Source organism: Monopterus albus, unplaced genomic scaffold, assembly GCF_001952655.1.
Source record: "Monopterus albus unplaced genomic scaffold, M_albus_1.0 scaffold150.1, whole genome shotgun sequence".
Lineage (NCBI taxonomy): Eukaryota > Metazoa > Chordata > Actinopteri > Synbranchiformes > Synbranchidae > Monopterus > Monopterus albus.
Window position 1 is genome coordinate 1,102,958 of NW_018128030.1, and position 26,727 is coordinate 1,129,684.

At 41.0% G+C, this 26,727-nt stretch overlaps 1 protein-coding gene across 1 annotated transcript in view; it reads right to left on the reverse strand.

The window, feature by feature from the left end:
• tenm4 (teneurin transmembrane protein 4) overlaps positions 1-26,727 on the reverse strand; it is a 160,453-nt gene that overhangs the window by 46,178 nt on the left and 87,548 nt on the right. The window contains 10 exon segments of the mRNA XM_020614720.1: positions 2,502-2,718; positions 3,567-3,713; positions 6,313-6,339; positions 8,854-9,039; positions 12,220-12,420; positions 13,965-14,159; positions 14,883-14,984; positions 18,804-19,014; positions 21,079-21,293; positions 23,233-23,397. Coding sequence (XP_020470376.1) covers positions 2,502-2,718; positions 3,567-3,713; positions 6,313-6,339; positions 8,854-9,039; positions 12,220-12,420; positions 13,965-14,159; positions 14,883-14,984; positions 18,804-19,014; positions 21,079-21,293; positions 23,233-23,397 — 1,666 coding nt within the window.

Below are 26,727 nucleotides of genomic sequence, written 5' to 3' on the forward strand. Positions count from 1 at the left end.
CACAATGAGTGTAAAATGAAAGTATATATATTTAGCTCATCAAAAATATAGTACTGCTAAAATGGATGGAGCACACAGAAGAAAACAAGCAAGAGATTTTCTGACACTAACGGTCTAATGCTAATAAAAGCGCTATAAATGCAATAATGAAAGCACAAGGGTGTAAATGAAGTGAATTGGTGCTGCCTTGCTATTATAAGCCAGCTATCAATCTGTGCCCGAATTGTTCTATGGACAAAGTCCCTGTTTACTATTCAAGTCAGCATCCACTGCTGGGCCTTGGCAGTCTCTGGTATTATGTGTCATGGTGGAGAGTCGAGACATTTTATGCAGTGGCAGATGCTTTATTCAGTGGCACCTTTGCAGCTTTTTGTGGTGGGAAACATCAGAAATAGCAGTCCAACATGTCTGCTAGCATGAGGAAGAGGTTAGCGGATCAATAGAGAGATGATCAGGTGACCAAGGCAGACATATCAGGCAGATGCTGTGACCGTGCCAGTGAGGCTCATCTGAAGCCCAGAGCTCCCTGTCATAACTGCTCATATCCGTCAGTGGGTGGGGAATGAATACCAAGCATGAATAATAGATTATCACTGGTATTTTTAGGTGAGCCTAGGCCTCCAATCTCATTGCAGCTCATCTCAGGATTCTTGATTTGACTTATTTATGACTTCTTGTCATAGACAAGAGTATTACTCAACCATCTACGCCCCTTCCTCTGTCCAGTGAAGAACGGCAAAATGTTGAGTGGTTATGGAAAGCCGGAAAAATGTCAAGGAGGGAAAATGTCACAACATCTGTTACAAGTGGTTTTCTCAAGTACTGTATTGCACTTCCACAGATAGTCTGGAAACGGGCAGAGTCTGAGTTTGATGACAGATGATATAATTCATACAAATAATTTTTCTTTTCTAAGTGCAAACTGCTACTACTACTAATTCTGCTACTGACTCTCACTGCATGCTGATATAAAGAGCAACATACTGAATCTGGACAGTGAAGAGAGAAAAATGGGTTTATGGACCGAGGTAATATGGATTGCATTAGGTTAGCAAAAACACATTATTACACATTTCAGCAAACACCCAATATTAAGATGTGTTGAGCTACAAATTATACTAAAGGAAACGATACTGCCTGAGCGGAGACACTTTTGAAATCAATTTTCCCTTCACAAATAAAGCAACAGCTCTGGTGGACTAAAAAGTAGTGATGTCTGAAACTTTTTGCCTTAATTTTGAATAAATAAATAAAAGCTTCAAATTACAACTCCATGCTGAGTTATCTTCTGTATTTGACATAAATGAAGAAACAAAATTTTGAAATATTAACTTATTTTATTCTGAATTTATTTAGATTGTATGAAAAGCTAAGATGAGAGAGATTCCTAAGCAAGTGAAATGCAAAAAAGATGACACAGCCTTAGAAGTGATTAAAGATGAAAAGAGAAGGAGACAACGGAAAAGAGAGGCAGGGGAATCTTATGGGACTTTGACAGCTATCCTGCATCTCAGATTCCATGGCTGTGGTGTTGTGAGCTCTGCCTCTGGGAGTGGGCCTCAGATGGATTGCAGTAAAAGTAATCACAATACATGAATATGAGATGCCTTTCTTGCCATGGAATGCTCCTTGCTTTTTGCCATATTCTATGTTGGTCCATCATCATCTATCCATCATCCTTCTAGCTATGCATGCTACAAGTCCCATGTCAGCCTCCACTGCCTACAGCGGCCTCCCCTTCCTCGCACACACATTCTTCCTTTTGGTCAAAAAAAAAGAAAAGCACATGTTTTGTTAGGATCTGTCATTGTAATATCCATAGCTTTGTAACTGTGGTATGCATATGTTAATAATAAAAGCCACTGTGACATGTACATCCACCTGAAATGGCATTACACTAAACCATTATGAAGAACACCTCACATCTTCTCCATGACTTACTGGTCAAACACTTCCAGTGACAGACTTCTTCAGCTCGATTTAACAACCAACGCTACAGGAAGTCTTTCCTGCCAACTGCCACTGTGTTGAGAGAGGGGTCTCCTCATCTGACAACACTTAAATTAATTATACATATGTTCATCTACACTCAATTTGATAATATCAAATTTGTCAATATCCATGGATGCACCTTAATGCACAGTCAAAGTGCAATGTCAATGCTCTCTAACAATAATTCTAACTAAAATGCAAATTCATCACTCTTAAATCCAACAGAAATGAGCTACACAACTGTGTATACAATGAAATTCAAGCATCCTGAGTAGGTGAATTAAAATGTAAGACATTAAATCCAGCAATCACTAGTTTAACATGCTCAACTGGATGAGTATGATCTCACAAGAAACTGATGTAACAAAGACAAATGATGATGCAGAGAAAAGAGAATTAAATTTAATATTTATGTCAGATATCCTTTCCCAGGAGAATAATAGCTTTCATCTGCTTAGAGAATGTCACACTGGGTGGTGTCTGGTGGGAGTAATGCACAAGTCACTCACTTGCCATCAAACGGGTTGGCTCCAGGGATGATGTGGGTGCTGTCCCTGCCTACCAGGAAATGTACGCGGTCGTAGAAAGTCTGCAGGTTGCTCTGTGCAGAGGACATCTGTGTCTCCTGGATGATGTCCAGGGGGTCCGGGGAGCCCACGCACAGAGGGGTGGTGTGACAGGTTGCCTGCAGACAGCAGTCTGGATCCATGCAGTCAACCAGGCCATCTGCAAAGGTCAAGCAAGTCACACCCACACTAAAGTCACACCCACATTAAAGCCCGGACACACACCTGGCAAAACACCCTAAGCATATATATTTGAGTCGCTGGGGCATTATTAATTTTGACAGTTGTTTTACTACATGATTGGAGTCATGTCGTGCACATCTCGTTCCTGAGAATATTTGAATACTGCTAGCTATGCCTGTGGTTCTCTATCTGTAATTTAGATGAAATAATAAAAGACAGAGAGAGCTGTGCAGTGCACTTTACTTTGCTGAAGTGGGTCAGTGGATTCCCTACCCTTTGCTTTCAGGGGCCTATCTGGCCAGATGGGTGATAAAAATAAACCCTGCTGTCAGGAGTCAGTCAAATCCCCAGCACCACTGAGAGCCCAGTGCTCCCTGCACAGTGATGGGGAGACAAACAGCTCCTGTATATGTAAAGGATGCTAGTGCATAGCTCAAGCCCAGAATGAGGTCTAGAAGAAAGGAAGTCACGTCTCCCGGTTGGCTACAAGAGTGGTGCAGCCCCCTGGCTGGCTCTGTGTGTGTGCCTAGCTTTGCTCGAGGCTAGTTAGAGGGCAGAGCAGGGACATTCTCCTGGGGCCAGCACATGCTCGCGGCTTCAGGCCAGCTACTCTGCCTTTTAATAAAATCGTGTGGTGCAGGTGACTGACTAGAGTGATTCCTCATCCTCACTTGAGTAAGACTACAACTAAGCCCGAAAGCATAACGCGGCTACACCCTCACAAACAAAGGTGGTAATTCTATAGTCAAATCCTGTCCAGTTAAGAGTCCTCGTTGTTGCCCGGCCGCTGTCACAAGCATTGCAGTGTGTTATTTGTGATCTTACCTCCATCGTTGTCCTTGACATCACTGCAGGCAGTTTCCATAGAGGTGTCACAGCCAGTGCCCCTCCAGCCCAGCTGGCACACACAGTACCAGCCACTGTTACCCAGAGTGCACCTACCATTACCATTGCACAAACCAGGACAGCCCTCTGTGTAACAAAAAGGACAAAGACAGAAGTTGGCACAGAATATCAAATAAAACTAGTTTAAACAGCTACCAGATCAACACTGTATAGTGTCTGTGAACAAACGCCATCAATAAAACAATGAGAACAATGTGGGTTTGTTGATGACAATGGTTTGTAGCTAAAATATCTCAGGTAGCAACAGACTAAAGTCATTTTAAGACTTTAAATGGCTGAGGGTGGCTACAATGACCCTCAGCTTAAGCTGATTAATTTGCTACACCTTTTGTGAAGCTTCTAATATCCTTTTGCACTAAAATCAGATAAGAGGGATTCTTCTAAATCAATATTCGCTCACTACTACAGTAGACTGGCGTCCTGTATCTGTGCTTCCACAGCTGGGTAATGAGAGCTGGTCTTCTTGCTCATAATTGAATTCATTTTTATGCAACTTTCAAATGTGGCCATTAATATGATCATAGCATTACTGCTACTGTACTGACATCTGCAAAAAGGCATCAGCTGCAACAAAACTACATAAGTTACTGAGAAAAAAAAAATCATTTGCTCTCTTTGGTGATAGACTGTCTCCAGACTTTTGAAATTAATATTAGCCCTTCATGGAAAGAATTTGTTCTGAGAAGCAGAATGCAACTTAAAATAGCAGGATTTAGACAAAGTTGAGCTTGATAGCATTATGCAGGGCAGGGCTTCACTTGCACTAACTATGTTCCCAGGCATGTGACCCCAGGGGAGCTAAAAACAGGCTAGCGCAGAACGACAAGTGAAACATTCATCTGCTTCTTTCTGGATAGGTCTTCACAAGAGCATGCATCAGAGGATTATCTCTGCCATTTTTATAGGGCTTTTTGGCATTTATCGGGTACCTTATGATTCCTATCCTCTCTCTAAAGCAGAGGCAGAGGTAACATCTTAAGATATCAAAGTCTGTCACAGTCAGTATTGTTAGCAAGCTGCCTTGATATAGTGAATGCTAAGCTGACCCATTTTATCTGCTAAAGAGACTCGGGCACTTTCTCGATGCTCTTACATCACACAGGGAGAATAGTGGAAGAATGAGAGAACAAGAAAGAAAGAAAGAAAGATGTGTGGTGAATGGGAGATGTGTTTAAAGGAAAAAAGATCAGCTGAAGGAAGAAACAATGATGAGAAAAATACTTAGGTAGAAAGAGGGTAGAGGCAGAAACAAGAATAGATGAGGCTTGTATATCCCATGGTTAACTGCGTGGAGCATCAGGTGCATTTTGGTTGTGGCAATACACAGTAAGAACAGTGTCATGAGTATAAATAAAGCCAGAGATCAATGGGTAACCTACATTTAGACACAGTATTGGACATGTATGCCCCATAAATGGTGATTTAAAAATAGCACACCCTGAAAGCAAAACAAAATTTCACTTAATTGGAATTATTTTCAAATAATTTCCCCAGCCCTTCTGTAATTCTTTGATTTCCTGTTCATCACTGTAGAAAGCCACTATACAAGCCTGTAAGATTTTATTGTTATACCAGTTTTATATTTAATATAATGAATTGTTTTTAGCTATGTTGTCCGTACTTTGAAGAACTGAATCGTGAAACAAGGCAAAATGCAACCTGCAAATGTGCTTTCACAACTGCAGTCATTCATTTGTCTTAAGTCAGTAAAGGTGAGTAACAAAAGGAGCAGTCTGCATGTAGACTTGTGAATAACAGGGATAAATTGCAGCATTAAAAATTGTAAGAAAAAAAAAAAGCATGCCCCCATTTTCTTCTTGTTTCCCTGAAGAAAGGGAGTCACTATTGAATGCTAATGCCATTAGAAAGTGTCTTGCCTCCTAGACATGTCTGGGCATTAGCTGTCCTTTCATTGAGCAAATGGACAAAACAACTCTAGTTAGACCAGTGGAGCCAGATGATTAGTAAGCTCCGAATGTTTATTACAAGGATAAATAAAGATCCGCTCTCTGTTGGCACCGGTTCAACTTAATTGGCAGCCCTTTCAGAGAAGATCCCCTGCTGAGCCCTACCCAAGCCTGCCTGAAACAGCTCCAAACGTGAGGCTGCAAGTGTTCGAAGGACTCCTCTGGCAGCCACTCTCATGCCAGGTGGTCCATTACCAAGGACACAGTGAGAGCGAGAGAGTGCACTAGAGGCAGAGAAGCAGGGTTGCTGCAGAGCCTCCACCCCCTGTATGCCCTGCACCAACCAGACCATGAACTCTTTTAATTAGAGAGGATGCGGCCTCAGCACCTATCAGGCTTTGCTCACAGCTGCACACTCATCCATAATGCATGGCACAGGTTATGAAGCCCCTTTCACAACATCCCCCCATTGAGAAAGCAAGGCTGCACACAAACCAAATATTCAACATGTAAAGAGAGCAGCACAACTTGACTCACCAGGTGCGAAAGTGCTAAGTAGAGATTACTGTGTGACAATATGGCAAAAAGTTGATGGTAGGTGGGGATCTTTACAATGAGTTGTCTGGGGCAACAAGAGGTGCACAGTGTTTGCATATGTCAATGTAGGGGAACAGCATGGTGTGTGTGCATGATTTGTTAATGCTGGCTGGAGTTACAATATGAGGAGGGCAAAATAGAAGGAAGGAGGAATGCCATACCTTTCACTACCTTATCCAGATAGTGAGCTTGGGAGATAAAAGACAAGACATATAAAGGAGGTTTGAACAGTGCCACTTCCATGACAAGACAGCAAGGCAAGGTGTTAGTTTACATTAAAAGGTAAATTAAAAAAAAAAACAAAAGAAGGAAAAATGCAGGCATGAAGCAAAGTCATGCATTACAAGCAACACAACAAATACGATCCAACACAGAGAGGAAGGGCTGAAGACGGAAAAAAGTCGGTGTGAGGGGGGTGGGGGGCAGGGGAGCAGGATATGGAACACAGAGAAAAAGAACAAGAGGGACAGAGAAAAATAAAGAAAGACATTTCAATATGTCCCCATTTATCAACTGCTGAGATTGACAGAACATCTCAGGGGAGCATTTCAAAAGCATCGTGATTAATGCACATATTACCACCTTTAAATCATTCAAGCAATATTGTACAGGAGGCCAGGATGTTCCACAAAAAGTACTTTTAATCTTGAAACACATCTATAGACGATGAGGACACCAGAGGCTTTGGCAACGGTGGTTCAAACCAGACCTGCTCCACAGCTTGGGGCCAACACAGAGCTCTCAATAATAAAAATTGATTTAAATTGATGTCTTTGGCTTCTTAATGGATGACACTGAGGAATATTCTTGTTGAGAGAGTGGGGATCTCAATATGGCACTTATAAAAGGCCCATCAATAATGTAAGGCCAGCATATAAAAGATTCACAGGCTAAGTCAAAGCTCTGTACTCTGGCAGCTCTGCTCCAAGAAATGCATGAGAATATGGTGAGAACAATTATCTTCATCTATTTGAATATGGATTAAAGGTTTCACCTACAGGACTAGAATTTTCAACTTCTGCCCCATTTCTCTGCGAAAATGCTTTTCTCATGTGTAGAAGTTGCAAATTTCTGTTCATTGAAATACTTTGGCAAAGGGGAAAGACATGGCCATCGTGGTCCCACTTGCTCTCGGTGCTTGAGCGGTTGGATCATATAATGATAATGAATGGGCCACTATGTTAGGCCACAACTATCAACAACGAGCAAACAGTGATGGGTCTTTGACTGGTACCAAACATAGTGTTTTTTAAAATCATATGTTCTTATGGATCATTTATCCCACAAGAATGTAGCAGGTATGACTGCCACATACTTTTTATGTAAAATGATAACTGATAATCTGTGACTACAACATTTAAGTAAATGTGGAGTTAGAAAGTATCTGAAACACAATACATAAAATATGATTGGAAATACTCAAGTACTGTAAAGAACCAATATCTCAAAATGTAAGTATGTAAGTCCACTGCTTGAGTAAATTTTAAATCTAGGGAATTATTTTCGGCCAATAAAGCACAGAAGTTAAAAAAAAAGAAGAAGAAGAGAGTGGAATAGTAGAGAAATGAAGACAAGGGCACTGATGCAACACAGGAACATGATGGTAGAGTTGCAATCTTGCAAAACAGGAATTGCGTAGCATGTCCTCTGGATGGTCTCCTGTGATGTTTAGAGTAGGTTTGACAGTCTGGACACAAACACTCGTTTTAATAAGCCCAAGTTACACTTGAACAATGAAACTGTCAAACCTCAGAACATCCATCACCATAACTGAAAAACATCTTCATGCCATCCCTTTGACCGAGAGGCATTTAAATCAGAGGAGAGAGGTCAACTGCTGCTCATGGTAACAGCTTGGCTACAGTGTATGTCTGTTTTCGCTTGTATTTACAAATGACTGCAGTCACTATTGCCTCATGACAAACAAATGTCCATAGCGAGAATGCCACCTGTTCAGGAACTCCAAAATAGCGAACATACAGAAAAGTACATTTTCAATCAAAGGTGTTGCATACATGCAAATTTCTGTTGGCTCCTTCTACCTGTTAAATATTCTATCTGTAAAGGATTTTAGCAAAAATGAAAAGAGCCAACACTACCAACCTATGAACCACTGCTGGCATACTCTGCTAAAGGATTTTGAAATCCACTACAAAGCACACATCACTAAATGACTGTGGAAACACAGTGAAATCTTGTTTTAGATTTAAATTTAAATAAAAAGGTTTTCATGAAAGCTCTTAACATTTAATGAGGATCTTGACAATGTAACTTCTGAAAAAGTTGATAGAACAACTGTTAGTATAAACATACAGCTAAAAGTGGTTGTTGACCTGCTCACAGTGACTCACAAGTCAGCATTTGAAATTAATAGTAAATGGAAATGCAGCAAAGGAAGAGATGAGGAAAAGGGTGAGGTAAATGAAAGGACACCTTAGCACATTCCCACATTAAAATGCATGAAGGCAAGCCTCAGATTCTTGAGTAAACCTGTTCATGCTTTACGGAGTTGCACAAATTCAATTAAGCATGCTTTTCCATATCTTCCCCAACTGGACCCTTCTCCTCACGCCCAGTGCGTCGTACACACGCAGACAGACGAACAACCTCCGCCTTTGTTGGCCCCCCCCAGACCCCTTCCAAACACACAGACATACACAGACACAGTCCCCCACCCAAACCAAAACCTCTTCCCATCCTACCAATAGTGCAGTGTTCTCCATTCCAACCAGGACTGCATTCACATTTGCCATCCCTGCAAGTGCCATGTTCGTTGCAGCGAGGGTGACACGCCCTCTGGTCGCACCCAGCGCCCATCCAGCCGTCGTCACAGCGGCAGGTGCCCGACACACAAATGCCATGGCCACCACAGTCTGCTGCACAAATCTCTGTGGGAGATATGGACATAGAAAAAGACAAAAAAGAAAAAAGAGAGTGGGTGAAGACAGATAGAAGGGGGAGGGGGAGTGGTATAGAAAGGGAAGACAAGGCAGTGATGGGACAAGACAAGGGGGAAGAAAAGACAAATCCAAGAGTTATTGTCAAGGAAAGGCGGCCACGCTCTACTTCCTTGTCTGATGGCAGCTGAAAAGAAATTCCTGCACCTCATAAGGAGTGAACCTTTTTGACAATACAAATCTAATAAATCCATTACAAAGAAAAGACATGGATTGCGGTGGCCTTAGCAGAATTATGCTTCTCCTTGCACTCTTCTCCTCTTTGTAAACCCTCCTCTTTTTGTCACAAAGAGGGTAAAGAGGGAAAAATACACAGCTGGAATGTCTTGTAAATAATGGCAACAATACCAGCACTGTAAATTTTTATTTCCTTTGCTATACATGCAGTGTATAGCTTTGCCAGATGAATTACTAGGGATGTAAGGCTCCACAGACTCATTCAAGGCACAGGATGTCAATATGATGTTTCAGCGTACCAGAGGCAGAAGTACATTCATGGAATTAAGGCAACTGACGGACAGAGCCAGAGTAAAGCTTGGCTTGCACTATTGTGTGGCTGCTCAAAGACCTCCTGGACAGGCTGCGATAGAGTCTGGGACATTACCCTCATCTCATGAGCTCGAGGGAAGAGTATGACAAGTCGAAAACTCAAAGAATTGAAGCACTGACAGATTACTTATGAATCTCATTGAAATGTTAACCTCTTTGTTAACTATTCTGTTATAAAAGAGGCTTAGTAGTATGGGCAGTGGAACAATAGCCATGTATTTCTGGCCTATTAGCCGAGCCAATTCAAATACAGTGTGGCCACAAGGGACCAATGTGGAGGTAAAATCTTTTAATAAGTCAATTACTGCCTTTGCAGTGCCTATTTTGTCATTGTTACAAATTAAATCTGAGTGTTATTTTCTGCCACAAACCACAGCATGACATTACCAGCTTAAAAACCTTTTTGAAATACATCACTCTCCCCTGCTAATTACAGCTCAGCATTTTGTTAAACTATGCAAATGATAATTTTACATCTGACTTTTGATTTGGAAGTATGCTTTCAGAATGTGAATCAGTGTCCCTGACTGCTTAAACACACACACACACACACACACGTTCACTTACAGTATTCAGCTCTAGAGGTCTGCTCATCAATTACTGTGGATCTAGGCATATCCTCAATACTATACTAGCACAGTTAAATATGAGGCGCTAATGAACATAATGAGCATCTTGAGTGCTCTCATTATCACATATGTTATTGCACCAAAATGCAAAAACTGACCCAATCAGTTTCTCAGAATTATTAGAACCCACACTGATCTGAGAAGAGAGACTCAAACAGACTGTGAGACAACTGTTCACTTGGAACAAAGGAGAAACCTTTAACGTGATAAAGATGCAATTACAGCCTGAAGGCAAAGCCTCATTATGTGTGGCCAGTGGAGTCCACAGTGAGAAATACCCTCATCCCCATGATGGCCGTTACCATTTGCACTAAAGGACCGTGTAAACAAACTTTCCTCTGGGTGAGAGAATGGCAAAAATGGCATAAAAACACACATATTAAAGGACATAAAACCTCAGGCATTCTTTTATGGCTGGTAGCGGCGCTGCTACCAACTGTGCACACCCAGGTTGCACTGCTCCACAGCCACATGAGAAAATGAGTTTGTGACTTAAATGTATTGGGAAGGGGACATTAAAAAATCTTGAAAGATATATTGAAAGCTTTCCATCTTTTTGTTCCTCCAGTCTCCAAGGTTATAGTCTGCTAGCGGTACCAACTCACCACAAAGCTTAGTGTTGTATTAGAAGGCAGAAAGCTCTACAATGAACAGGATAAAAGAGGATAAAGAGAAATCTCGTCATCATTTACAGAGCTCTTTCTCTGTGAGACAAACTCAGTCTAACTGCCCACTTCCCTCGAAATCCTGGGGATTACCTAATAGGTCATTGTGTCTGGTTGGAATATAAAGGGATTCATCTATTCAAGTGAGTGTAGGAATAAAACTCTCACTTCAGAAATATTTTGGGAGAATACAAATCATTTTGTCTAAATGAAAGCAGCTGAAGGCTGCAACTGTACCAGCCTCTACAAAAACAGAGCTGACAGACTGATTATGAACACATCAGAGGCCTGTTCGAATGGAGCTAACTGAAGCGTTAATCTACCAGAGAATAACAATAAAACATGAATACAGTCTCATATGAGCCTTTGGAAAAGTGTGAAATTCTGTTGACTTTACAGTAAAAAGAGATAGAAACTCTTTTCTGGAACTTTTGTGTCGATCAACACTGTAAGCGAGGATGTTGAATTCCTACATTTGTCAGCTCTTTAACAATCTGAGTTCACAGGTTTTTTTCAGAAAAATACTTCTTTGAGAAATGTGAGCAGGCAGGCTGCTGTCAGAGCCGAACCTAAATTGTGCAGGAGTTTTTTTTTCTTTTTTTTTATCCTTACAAGCCTCAAGAAGGTACAGTATATTCAAACTCTGAAATTGTCTTATTATCAGCCTATTCTTGACTACCAAGAGAGAACATTCCCCATGGACAAAAGAAACACAATGAGAATCAGTTGTGAACCTTGTGCCAATGCGAAGAAACCCAGAACTTGAAAAAGAGCATCAACTTGCAGTGGATCATGCCTCGGACAATATCCCTGCTACATAGTTCCATCTTTTTGGTGGCTGCTAACAAACCGTGTGGAGACTGAGGATGAACCCATTTGTAAATTAAATCAATTTAGAGCAAAATCAACAGAACTTTGATTGCTAGTCACTGATATGAATAATTGAGGCTTTTATGTAAGTATTTTCTTTTAGCATAAAACATATTTACTTCTGTGAGGACCCTAGCAATTACAAAACTTATACTGAATCAAGCAGTGAAATGTATTCAGACAAAAAGGTAAGGATGTTACCAGAAATATTCTTGGTCAGTTGAGGGATATTAGACAAAGGCTGGATGCATTCAAGGGTAAGATAGGGTGTGAAATTATATGAGGTAGTATAAATTATTCACTGACTCTGATGACTGATGTGTAGTGATGATGGTTGATGTAAATGCCTATGCTTTAACAAGCCCATTCATAAGCACTACAGACAATGGCCTACTCACCTGTTGAGCAGTCATGGCCTGTCCAGTTGGGATCACAGCTGCAGGTTCCAGTGTCTGCCAGGAAAGCTCCATGTCCAGAGCACTGGTCCATGCAGGAGGCCCTGGGGCTCTCACATCCTGGCCCACCCCACCCCACAAAGCAGTGGCACTCTCCCTGGACACATACCCCTCGGCCTGAGCATGTTGGGTCTAGGCAGTCCACTAAAAAGGTTCCAAAGAGACAATGTTAAACACACCACTCACCTGCTGTTATGCTCTTTCAGAGGCAACCTGGCGTCTCTATTTGAGCCGGAGCAGAATAACAAAGGCACTCAGCTGCAGCTGCAAGCAGCTTAGTTCATGTGAATACAATGTATAGAAGGACCACACACAAAATTATGCCAGGAAGGCTACTCTCAAAAACTAGAGAAGAGGTTTAAAACATGTAAATTAAATGGCTCTTTCCAAAGTTTGCACAAACCTACAGGTACTGGCACTTTCCTATCACTTCATAGTGAAAATTCCTCCAAAAGAAGGTGAAGCTGCCTTAGTAAGATCATATTTCTTTAAAGTGAAAGCCACAATGATGAGTAGGTCAAAGCTGGATAAACCAAAATATTAATAAAATGTAAGGGAGGACATGTAAAGTTCCTAAGCAAGACAGCATCCTCCACTTTAGTTTATAGACTGAGGAAGCCTTGCACTGGCTTCCCCCTGCCACCTTTCGTATACTGTATCAGCATACATTATATATGATCAATTAGTATGCACATAGCAAATGTATTAATTCCCTTGACATGTTGTTAGATGAGCGTCAACCATGATCAATTAGTATGCACATAGCAAATTTATTAATTCCCTTGACATGCTGTTAGATGAGCGCCAACTTTCTAATTGTGTGAGCATACAATCACAATAATGCCATTCTGTCTACCAGACAAAATCTGCATGGAACAAACATATGGCAAATGAGCACCAGGCAACAGCAACGTCTAGCCAGTAAGAGCAGCAGGCCGTGCCATGGCAGCTCCCCTTTACCATGACATAAATGGGTATAAAGGCCGTTATAGTGAGACAAACAGGATCTCTCGCCTCTTGGCAGATGGTTTGGGCACAAGGTGCAAAGATCAGAGGCTAACTGACAAGAAACTCTCTCCTGGCAATTAATCATTGTGGCTGAAGGTCGTACAGAAGAAAGGTAGAAATGTTAAAAGGCCCTCGTCCACATTCCCCTCCTCTCCTTATGGCTAACACTCCACCCAAAATAGAATGGAGGCCTATAGATGTCACAAACCCCCATTTATCAAACTCCCAGGGTCCATTTTTCATCTTGAAATGAGAGCCTTCAAGAGCTGACAAATACAATGGCTCCTTCAATCCTATCTGGTCAAACCTTTTCCAGGATCATGAACATGGAGTTCCAAATGGATCAACATCAGACTTTGGGTCTGAATTTCAAAAAATAAATTGCCTGTTTCGTTTAACTTAATGGCTTATGTCAATTACTTATACAGGGAAAGTCACCTATGATGCAAGGTGAAGTGTTATGGTTACTTGTTATGGCTCTAATGCTTTCATAGAAGATGTCCTGTCTTTATTGCTATACAGACTGTTAAATAAGCCATGCTAACTTAATAGCTGTTCCCATTATGAGTATTCGTCTAAAATGCCAAACACTAACAAGCTAAAATGGTGCTTAGAGAACCCGTATTATGCAGGATTTTAAAAGTTTAGGATATAGTACCATGATTTATTAAAACAATCACCTTCTTCACAATTTTCTCCTTTGTAGCCTGGGTTGCAGATACAGGTTCCCACAATACAGGTCCCATGGCTACTGCATGTGATGTCAATGCACTGGTTGGTGGGAACGTCACACTCTGAGCCCTTCCAGCCGCTGTGACACATGCAGCGACCTTTAAGGTATTGACCATTCCCACTGCATAGCACTGGACAGGCCGCTTTGAAAAGAGCAGACAGCATACATCCATTTGAATGGACCCCTCCAACCATAGCTTCAAAGAACAGTGAGTGTGTGCTAAAGCCTCAATCTAACAATGGGTGCCTGACCAAAATGTTAAAAGGTTTGCTTTCCGGTGCATGATATGCAGTACAAATTACTGCACTTTGGCATCCAGTGCAGGTGTGACCTGTATTCTATTAAAACCAAAAAACATAAGTAATGTCTTCACAAGGACTGTTCTATGTTTGTTTAAAAAAAGACTTTAATAAAAAGGGTCACATATGGTGTCAATCAATACATGGATAACAGAGAGCAATAAGTGTAACGATGTGACCAAAACAAACAAATATGATTCTAACACATTACCTAAACTTGATTTTTATGTAATACGGCAAAAAAAAATAAATATATTGATATCAATAATTGAAAGAATGTCATTACCAGCCCTACAATCTAAAGCTCTCTCCTCCATACGGTAATTCAAGAGTCTTTTATATGTAACGCAATACTCCATTAGGAGAGACAGATGTAAAAATGAATCATCTTGAGTACTACTGCCTGATTTAATAAGAAAGATCTGAAATACAATTAAAAGTGATTTTAAGATTAAAATTGCTTTGTTCTGGTCATGCGGTGAATATAATTTGGTCAGCACCCTAAAACATTATGTATCTGAATGATGGAGATCAATAAAGGCGTTATGACTGAAGGAGCAACTCACCTCGCCCACAGTCGGGGCCTTTGAATCCTAAAAAGCAGTGGCATGTTCCAGCAACACAGTCACCGTTCCCAAAGCAGTTACTAGGACAGTCATCAATAGAATCTGCAAGAGAGCAATCAAGAGCTTTTCTGAGTAATGCAGTTTGAAAAACAATTTTCCTCCCACTCATTTTTTTTCTGGTTTGATTATAATCCCTATGCTAATGAAAGTCATAAGCGCAGGCTCCAATCATGTCAACATTTCTGTTTCAGTGCAAAACATTAATGAGCATTACTACTGTTTCAGAGAATTCACTAAAAGATTAAATAAGTTCTGATCATCTGGGCTTCTTCTAAAAGTCAGTTCGAAATGCAGTGGATGCGATACAGTCAGTGATATGCATCAAACCTAATGTGACATTTTATGACACACCACAACCAGGGGATTTGACGCGTCAGCAACTCTGAAACCTATCCCATCCCACTGTAATGTTATGGTATTCTATTTTCTTCTATGGTCTGATTTTCAGTCTGCTATATGTACAGTATTTGCAGAAACAATGAGCAGGGCAGTCAAACGTCTTGCCTCTTGGCACCTTGTCTAGCTCTAGCTGGGTTCAAATCTAACAGAAATCCAATCACTCACTCGGATCCAAACATCACTGTCTACATAGTGTTAATATTGTAGATGCCTCAAGATCTCCACAACTCTAAAAAACCATGGGTTGTGTCACTGAGTAGTATGTCATTGAACAAATAGAGACAGCTGCAAAAGATAAAAATACAAAACTCCTTCTAAAGTATAGTGTTCTCAACTATAAAACATTCAAATACAATTTTGATAGGTCTGATGTAGAAATGATTTTGCTGGTAGAAACATTCTGATTACATGTGACTTTTGTGTTATTACTACCATGTTCTGACACTGCGTTTTATTAGAGTGACCATCGATATCTGAGTTATTCAACTGTAGCAGCACACTGAAACATGACGCTAACTGAATTAAGCCTGAAATGGTGCTGAAAAACATTCAGTCTTGTCCATTGCCTTCAGGCAGCAGAAGCTCTGAGGCAAAACTTACTGAACAAAGAAGCTTTTGTGCTCCACAAAGGACTAGAAATGTGAGCCATGGATTCAGCTTCCCTTTACTCTGGAGAGTCAATCATCACTGAGGATGCAACGTAAGACAGAGAGAAAAGACAAATAGAGAGAGGAAGCCAGAGATACAGGCAGACCAGAGATACAGTGAAAAGAGAGAGCAGAGAAATGCTGCTGATGTGTTCTGGGCTGCAGGCTTGCCTTTGCCATGTTAGGTTAGTGTAGGGATGAAGAGGAGACTACGCTCGGGTGTGGTGGAGGCAAGTCAGCATTTTGGTGGAGCTCTGAACATCTAGAACATCTAAATCCAGTAGGAGGCCTGGGCTTTATTCCTCAAAGCTAGCAAGACCAGCAGTGCGTGTGGGTGGGGTGGTGGGTGGCAGGTAGAAAACCCACGTGGGTTCATACTGGCTTTAGAAGAAGAAGCTTTATTTTATTGTCATTGTAACACGTACAGCAAAATCTTGTTTGGAGCCGAGGGACGCTGCGTGCATACATGCCACCATCACGGGCAACTTGGGGGGGTCAGCGTCTTGCCCAAGAACACTTCGATATGTGGACTGCAGGCACTGAGATTCAAACCTTCAACCTTCCGGTTGGGAGTCGTCTGCTTTACCCACCGCACCACTGTCGCCCCACAAATTCTTCCCATTAGTACAACTGTGCAGGAGAGATTAGTGGTATGGATCTTGCAGCCTAAATACATAGCAACAACAAAACCTAAGCAGGGTTGTAATTTATTGTTGACCTAGCAAAGCACAGAAAAATCCAATTTCAACAGTTGTCCAGTGACATATCACATGGGCAACGAGTCCACATTAATGTGCTTCTAATTAAATTTAGCCAATCTTTATCTATCATGAGGTTTCCTTTGGTGAACAACAAAGTGAACCTGTTTAATTGAGTAATCGTGAACTGCAGTGCTCCCATTCTGAGTGCTGATGCAGTTCAGTAGGCTACACACACTCCCCATGTACACTGTGTGTGCGTTTCTTTTCCGAGCAGGGAAGGGAGACCATGAATATCTCTTAGTCACACACTCGACATAGGCTGACACATAAATCATGGATTCAAGCAGAGCTTCATTGAAATTCATTACCCTCCATATCAGGGGAGCTAACTATTGTGTGAGTCTCTCCAGTTGGTAAGGACACAGTAGCATGCAGTAGGCAGGTTTAATCAGCACCTTCCCATGCTCTCCGAGGATGCTCAGGCTCTTTGAATGATGGGTGGCTGTGTACAGAGAGAGCCTCTGCTATAGAGTGAGATGGGATATAGAGTAAGACATGCACACGTGCTGGGTTTTTTGCTTCCCTTTGCCCCCACCCCCCATCCCGTATAGGAAGCCCATGTCTGAGTTAAAGCATATCTGGCACCAGGCAGCAGGGACAAATGGCCTCATTCTCCAGAGGGCTGTGATGCAAAACATTCAGTAGGACACATTTCACATCGCCATGAAGCCGCAGCCAAGTGATGAGGAGTAACGGAGAGTAAAGACAAGGACGCTCTACCCCCCCCCAGATGTATTATGGCACGGGCAGGGGCAACAAACAAACCTTTCATTCAACAAGTGAGGAGCACAAGGTGCCTCACTGATGGCAAAATAAGATATCTTTTGAAACCAGCACTGTCAAAAACACTAAAATTATTTTACTGTATAAACAAGTCTGCTAGTGTCTGTCAGTGGATATTGTTCACATATATTTCTATACCTGGGCTGCTCTATTTGAAGGTCAGCTCTATTCCTCTATGGCTCAATACAATTCAGGCAGTTGGATTCAATTTCTGCTGAAGGGCACTTAACCGGTGACCCATTTTAGAAAGGGCCCCTCTGCCTCCCTCTGAGCTCCTGTGGGTAGATCAGCTGCGATAGAAACGAACACAGGCAGAATTCTAGCTCTGACTAACTGTGCCTCATCCCATCCTATCCCAGAATACCTTATCTCATGGTGTTTTCTCTGATGCAAACCATGGGATGCCTTCACACACACCCAGTCAAGATGAAATAAGCATAAGTAATCATGCTTCCCTGACTCCCCTTCCTTGTGTCATATCATATACAGTATTCAGAATTAAATTACAGCTGTTCTTGGCACAACAGGGGGGTAAAGTGCATCTCTTGCCTGTCTCCGTTTGGTGTTTCACTGGTGTTGAGGACAGATTCTCATCGATCTGCTGCCTGGCACAGTCCCTGTCACAGAAGGACTCTGGCCCAGGAGCTTTTAATTAAAGAGCATGTGAGAACAGCTCCCAGCTGCCGTCCCTGTGAAAGTCGACACCTTGGGCCCACTCACACCTTGCTTGATACAGCAGTGCTAATCAAAGGCGCTTTAGGGAGAACAAAGATGTGCGTACAAAATGAAATCACCTCCACAAAGAAAGACACATGTCTGAAACACAGCTGGCTGCCACCCAGATTTAGTTAGAGGAGAGAAATGTCTTCCCTAGTTTAATATATGAAAATTAGATGAAAATTGGAGCAAATCATGATCAAAAATGGCACTAGCAGGAGGGTACAATCATACTTTGAATTGTATGCAAATGGTTCCCAGAAGCTGGACCCCTGATTTGCTCGGAAGACACTCAGGCTAATGAGGATATTATGATCTCTCAATGCCCTACTCAGGGGCATGGCAGGAAAGCACTGATGTCCTGATTTTTGTAATATTCAACTTCACCTTGATTAACCTGCGCTTTTCCTTGCTATTGGAATCTGCGAAAAACTCTCTCAGACATATGCCCCATATCTGAGCTGTTTGCTGTGCAGTGCTGCTGGTTGGTGTTATATGGATTATGTGGATTACTATTACACATTTCAGCAGCAGGTTGTGCCCCGGGCACTCACCTATAGCTGTGGTAAGGAAGGAGACAGTTTCAGTTTCTTTTCCATCATTGTAGAAGGCCAGGTGCCAGATGCCTGAGTCCATGTACTGGATAAAGCCTGTGTCGTGCGTTGTGATGGGTACCAGGCTCCGCTGCATACCCACAGGTCCCTCCAGACCATGGATGTCTTGGGCCAGGAGCCGCCGCCCATCCAAAAGCTCCACAAAGTCAAACTGCAGACAGACACAGAAAGTGAGAAAGACTGATGGATGGACCGCAGACGCACCATTAGAGTGACACATGAGACTAGAGTGCTTTCAGCCCTCTTTATAGCAAAGCATCATTTGGTCTGCATGAATAACTCAACATTCCACAGGAGTTTGAGCAAGTCTTGGCACATCATGGCTGAACAAGCTGTGATAATTTCATAGTCCACGAATCTTACATGAAAGCTGGTTTAAAACTATTAAAGTGAAAAGAGGGAAGTTGGGGGAAAATATTTAAAGTCTGTGTTTACCCAAAAAAAAAAAAATCTGAAACGATTTGCCCTATGTCAGTAGTGACTGCAATGAGACATTTCATTTTCATCTACATAAGGACTTCACTCATCTGTCGCAGTATCAAAATCCAGCTCTAAATTATTTTCTTTGAAGTAAAACTAGAGGAAAGAAGCAAGATCTTTTGACAGTAATAAATAACAGGGGTCACTAATGCAAACAAAAATCATGCTGAGAACAACCTGCTGAAATAGAGTTACAGTTACAGCTGAAATCTAAACTGTGAGCCCAGTAGTCAGATACAATTAATAAGGTGATTTATCTGATTCTGTACAGCACACGGATGGGAACTGAGTGCAAAGAACAATCTCCCTTCTTGGCCCCCGGGCCCTGTGTTTCTGTGTGTGATGATGCTGAACCTGAAAGAAACTTGGCATAAATCTTTTCTACAAAAAAGAAAGTGTTTCACAACACAGTAGAGAGATTTATGAATTGGTTCATATGCATGACATGGTCCTACATGAGTAGATAGATTTTTTAAAACTATATTCCAATTTATATTGTGTGGCAAAAAAAAAAGAACAGAAAAAGAAGCTGAATCCTTATACTATGCAGACATGACACACAGCATCACATTTACAGTTTACTGTTGACTTTAATAAACAAAACACAGCGATTTGTAGGGATGTAACAATACCAAAACCTCACAGTGTGATACCGCCATGATAAAAAGTTCACAATACAGTATTTCAAACAATAATAAAAATTTTTTTATTAACTTTACTAAATAATCAGCATTTATGATTTTCCTTTTAACTTAGTGCTCCTACGTTCCTCCTTTATTTAAATAATAGTCAGCCATGACATAAGCATCTGCAAAAAGTTGGCATTAATTTTCATTGTCACTGAAATGTTTGTATAAGTGCTAAACTAAAGCTAATGTAGCAGTCATTTTACGAAATAAAATATTACTGCACTAACAGTTGAACCTCAGTGATTTTAGTACCCCCTAGGCAGGTTTAACTTTTCCTGTGTTGCTGACTGGGTTCTGTGTCACAGTTGAAGCGGGTATCGACCTGACTGGGGGCAGTAGTGAGCAAACCTCTGCTTGGCACATCAGAATGAGAAGACAATACCAAAATACACTCAGACAAGCTACTTAAAGGTGAGATCTGTGCTTTACTGGTGATGATTTTCAAACATCATGGTCTACTTTTTCAAGAGAAAAGGCTTTAAGTGTGGTTACTATAAGTGGTTGGTTTTGCATATGTACTGTACTGTATGTGCGTCCGATCTGTTTTCCCAATGCCATTAAATTGTTGCGTACAGCTGTGTCCTGACTGTTTCTGTGGGATGTATCTAGGACCATCTCACTGATATATGGGACTAGTATTGTCTTTGTCCAGCAGTATGTGCACATTGTCAGTTTCCTTTCTGCCCGTGTCATTTCTTGAAAACTGAAATGCAACATAACGGCTCTAGAAAATGACAATGGAGCATCCGCTATATCAGTTTCAAATACTGCAACCTGAATGCAGTTATATGAGCACAATAACCATATGTAATATGCTGGTAGGTACCGTCACAGTCCCCTGATGGTATCAGTCAATTTTTCTAAAGCAATATCATGAAATTATAAATATTGTTACATCCCTGTTGATTTGTTATATACACTGACGTACGCCAACATAAACTGTCAAAAACATTTAGAATTCAAATTCTCTTTTCATGCAACTAATAGGCACAGTAGAATATACTGCAAGAGATAATGTGTAGGCATAACATCCAAATATTTCCCACCTGTGTGTGTGTCGGAGGTAGGCCTCTCCTTCCATAGATTCCCACTAAGGCATCTTTGCTCAGGGACACATTAAACTTCAGGTACATAGGGTGATCAATAAAGACCTGGGACCTCCAGAAGATACCAGGAGGAATCTGCTGTGCAACCTTGCGCCCCACGTCAATCTCCCCCATATCTATATAGCTGTCATCTGGGAACAAGCTGTCCAATTTGCCTGCATTGCACACAAAGCAAATCGGTCAAAGATGTCACACCATTAATCCAGCATGTGGAGGGCAGAGGGAGTCAGTCTGCTGAAGCAAGATAGTCTGACCATACAAAGATATTCAATCACGTTGCTGACAGCCAGAGAAAAAATATAATGAATGACCCCTTTGACCACTGCCAGCAGTTCTAGTCTGATCTGATTGATCAGGAATCTGACTGAACATCAGTCTGGTCCTCAAACAAAATTCTAGTTATGCCATGAAGTGTTTTGTGAAGTGTTTTTCAGTAGCAGGTAGCAATAATTATTTCACTGACATCCCACCATCAAACAATACGCATGTTGGCGACGGGGCTTACTCTAAAAGTCTTGTTTTTTAGGATCTCAACACATTTCATAAAAAATAATAGTGAAGAAAGGTCATAAAATTATGATTTAAAAGACTGAACATATGACGTGAAGATGGTAAAGAAAACACTTGATAAAACACAAATACTTCAACACTGTTATGAAATACAGTTATAACGGGAGTAAAAGTAATAAAGTGAAAATTGTAAATATATCACAGAGGGATCTCAAATGCTAGTAACCGCTCAGGTAGTAGCACATTCTCTGCTAAAAATTGTCCATATGCTCCATAATACAACTTATATTGGACTCTGTGGAAAAGGCAACATCTGTTTGCCCATGTAGATGAGCTAATTTCAACAGTGATGTCTACTGAAGCAGACGTCCATACAAAGTACCCGCAGGACTTAGTGGCAGACATGGCTTTACGTTACACGTGGCACAGCAGATGGCAGTCTTCTCAAAAATCCATCAGCGGCAATGGGTTTTATCAGAGTAGACAGGACACCCTCCCTGTCCCACAGATCTGGGTTTTACACAATGCCGCAACACACAGACTCATTTTCTGCATGTTGGGTTGTGAGTGTGTCTGAGCAGCACACTGATGGTGTACTCATCAGACTGTTTAAATAAGTCATAAGCCGGGACCAGTGATAATGGGCCTCAGAGTTAAATAAATGTTGTTGTTCTGCAAGCTAAACTACGACAAAATACTTTGTTAGAAGGACAAGACTCAGAAAGAGAGAACTACACTGAATTTGAAAACTGTGCATATCTGCATCACCTTGACAAAACATTAGACTGCTCATCATTGTTTCTGGTGACAGCACTGCAAAATGAGACTTATTTAGAAAACTATGGCTATCGATTTCCTATCAGCAACAGCTGCCATGCACGGTCTGAGCTCAGCTGTAGTCATGCTTGTTGTTAGCTAAACACACTTTCTGCTGTCTGGTAAATGAAAAAGACAACTCCTGGATTCATCTATATGGTAATGACCCCATCTTCTACCTATTGTAGTCTGCCAGTGGCAAATCACATGGTTAAGTCTGAGCCCATTTATTTGAGAATGGAACAGAGCAAACTTTCCTCGAGTCAAGCAGTTGGTACCGTGGGGTGAACACATGCTTTCTTTGGCTGCCAGGAAAGGCAGCCCAGCCTAGGAGATGAAAGGATCACATCCGTTCTGAAGGGGACAGAGTAGCTAATCCCTCTCCAGCCCCTTGGATACTCAGTCCCTTAAGCTGTCCCGTTTTCTCCCTCCAGGAACAAATAACACTTTCCCACTTACTACAACTTTCATAGGATTACAATTCAGATCTCTTTGCATACCACGGAGACAAATGAACACAATGTAGAACTGGACAACAAAATAATAACAGACTTGCCAGCGCTTCAAAATGTCATCTGTAAACTTTAAGATTTGGAAAACTTGTCTTCCTTTTTCAGTGTTTTCTGATGCGGGTGCAAGAGTGATCAGACAAATCATCCTGAAAAAAAAAAAACTGCTACATTGAGGTTGATTTATAAAAGTGTTTTTAGGGAGAAACAGATATGTGTATTTTAAAACATACAATATCCATATAAAAACTGCACTTACTGTCATCTTTTCCCTTGCGGTCAGGTATTTCCAAGCCTGTGTTGCCTAACGGTGGCAAGCTCAGGTCAGTAGGAAAAGGCAGGCCACTTGTATTGTCCTCTGACAGCTGGAACATCTGTCTCTGCATGGGTTGCAGGTGCCAGTTTAATCCAAAAAGGTGCATGGCTGAAACAATAAACATAAGCAAAAATTGTACTCGAGAAAATAAGCACAAAGGCGACAGCTGTGACACGAGGGAACAGGAAGTAAATTCCAAACAATAAGAACAAAACATGGTTTAATGGTTAAAGGCATTTGTGCAAAAGTGCTGAGCAGTAAGATCAGTAGGTGAATGCTATCTTGACCCCTTGGGACAATATCTGTCTAACCACACCAGCAGCCCCAGTGCCCTGTCATCTTTCCAACCCCAGTACAAAACTAGGGGATAAACGTTAGCATTAACACATTAGCAAGAAGACACCAGGGGTGTTTCAATGTGAACACGGTGGATGAAGTACACTGATATTTACAAGGTCGACAAAAGGGAACAATGGCAGGAGAGAGGACAGAGGAGGAGGGGCTGACGATGACAGATCACCAATAAGAGAATGAACGAGATGAGCTTAGCGAAGCAAAAGCCACCTTGGAAGACAACAGTCAGCAGAAAAAGCCCAGAAACTCAATATACTGTAGGTATTTTATCGGTTTGTTGGCTCTTTTAAGCTCCTCAAGTAAATAACCACGCAATTTATGAAATTATCTGACTGTTTCAGACTGAAGCTGGGACTTAAGACCTCTCCAGTCTCCAGTTTTCTTTAAATGTGTTTTCATCTTATACCATTTTAAGAGCTAGTTCATGTCACCAATAAGTTTTGAAACGATGGTTTAGACAAGAGAGAGAATGACTGTGTCACCATTACTGGAATACATAGAGGGAAAAATGTATTAGTGGGACTAACGGTGTTATTATGCCACTGAAATACACATGTAAGTCAGAAATACTTCTAGTAAATAAAGTTTTATACATAAATACAGAATTTGATCACACATACTGTTTCTTTGGCTCAAAAAGTTACATATTTGTATTTGTTCTTAGGTAACTTAGTAAAAATAAAAGGTAAATGAACATATGTAGAGTTTTTGTTAATCACAAACTAATTGTTTTGAACAATGGCCTTAGAGTCCAGTCCTTAAAATTGAGTTTGTTCATCACTAATAATTAACACTTAATGTAGCACAGACTGGGAAACTCCAGCCAGGTGCTTTTAAAAAGTTTCCTATGGATTTTGGTTTTGAAGATTTAGGCAAAACAAACTATGATGGTATTATTATTATTACTGTTTTTATTACCAGGATATGTTGCTTATAGTTGTAGAGCAACTACTTCATGAAAATATTCAAATGAATTCAGGAAAAGATGTTTTCCATGCACCTTTCAGAAACATGATGCAGCTCAGTCAGGTGCTTGTAGGACAAAGCACAGCAAGCTTCAGAGGACAGAGAATGGGAGTACATCCACTCATTTGCAGTGCATGACACATTCAAAGAAAAGCTAATATTTTCATGATGCACACCAGATAAACAGAACTGCATGTTTATAGAAATATTTAGATGTATTTCTGATTAAAAATGCTCGTGCATCTGGCCTATATCTGTCCGGCGCTGGTGAAAGTGACTGTATCAGTGGAGGACAACCAGTGAAGAGACAGATGGCTTTGTTTATCATTTTGTAAGCTCCAGAAAAAAAAAAAACCACATTTCTTGTGATTTGTAGTTCTACATTGAATGGCAAAATGGAAAAAAAAAAAAAATCAGCGTATGTTTCTGGCAGTACTATCGCAAAGTCACCGGGCGGGGTGTCGTTCCAAGTAATCACGTCTTTGTGAGCCTTGCTCTTCATCCCATCCACCCCCAAGGCCTCTAATGAAAAAGAAGAAGACTCCTCCCATCTGTAAAGATATACTTCAGTGCCTTCTTGGTATCTATGATATGCAGAGCATTGGATGTAAGCCAGTGAAGAGCCTTCTGATTTTGTTTCGCTAGCTTTTCAAACTTTGCAAACACTGTGAAATGACACTCACAAGACTAACTGGCTACAAAACGAGGACAGGTTGTAGAAATAACAAGGTACTTCTAATGAGATGGCCACTGGCAGAGACGAGCCATCTGTGTTAAAGTGATGCCACTGACCTGTCAAGAGTACTGCACTTCATAGCATTGCCCATTTTGTCCTGAGCATGTTGTGCCCTCCTTTCACTTATCTCTTGGCAGGAAGTTGGGTCACACTATGTGCCAATTAGCGAACAGAGGTATTGTAGTACAGGACTTCTCAGCCATTCTAAGGAAGGCAGTACTTACTGCCATGGGTTACTGTATCTGCCAACGTTCCTGTGCCTCTGTGCTCTGATGTGAAGAGCAGATTCCAACTAGAGCACACTTCAAGGGAAGCTGGGACAAGTAGAACCTTTTTTCCCCTCATCTTTGAGGCCTAAATCATTAAATATGGCAAGCATCTAAAATGACAAAATATCTTGAGGTATTTAAAAAAAAAGTCACATATGCCTTGGAGTGAAAAAAAAAACATTTGAACCATATGGCTAATTAGTCTCTTATAAAAATGTTAATGATTTGGGTGTTAAATATGGCTGCCATCAGTCACTCATTTCACACCTAACTCACTGGCAGTCTATGGTGTGAATCACCACTCCCTATAATATCGCATTGTGGATCATTTTAATTTGCACACCATTTAAAATTTCCAGGTATAAAGTTGAGATTCGCACTTCTTTCTAGCACCACATCATTCCATCACTGACGTGCTGTATTTCTTCAAAACAAAACACTGTAAAAACAACAGTGAAGATAATGCAGATTTACTGAGATATAAAATTGGGAGTTTCAAATGCCACAGATTTGTACTGTATACTTCTCAGTGTACTACCAGGATCTCTAGTAATCAGAAATGTCTAGGATGTAATTTCTTTCTTTAGAACTGGGCCAGTATGAGCCTGGTATGATTTAGTTTTTGCAATATCCATGTTAGGAAGAACCTGTGAAGCATTATTAAAAATATATATATATATATATATGCACACAGAATGTTGGACTGTTTCTAGCTCTTATGTTTTAAGTAGAGATGTCCCGATCCGATAGTATCGGTACTGACGTCGACCCGGGCATATTTCCCAGGATTTGTATCGGCCAGAAAAAATCAGATCCACTTCCAATTGTTATTTAGAATGGCAGTATTGTATTTAAGCATACTCAGTCATGTTTTTGAGATGTATGTCACACAACTACTTACAGTCCAGCTGGCTACAGTGCTGGTGTGTGGACTGGCACATCACTCACCCTTTATGCATGTAGACGCGACCCATAGCCTGTTTTTTTGCTTCAGGTCTGTTTTTTCAGAGCTACGCCCATAAAACGCTCCACAAAACAAAACAATGAAAGCTCACTAACTCCAACCAGAATGCCACAAAAACTGAGAAAAACATCAAGAAAAAACAGTTAAAA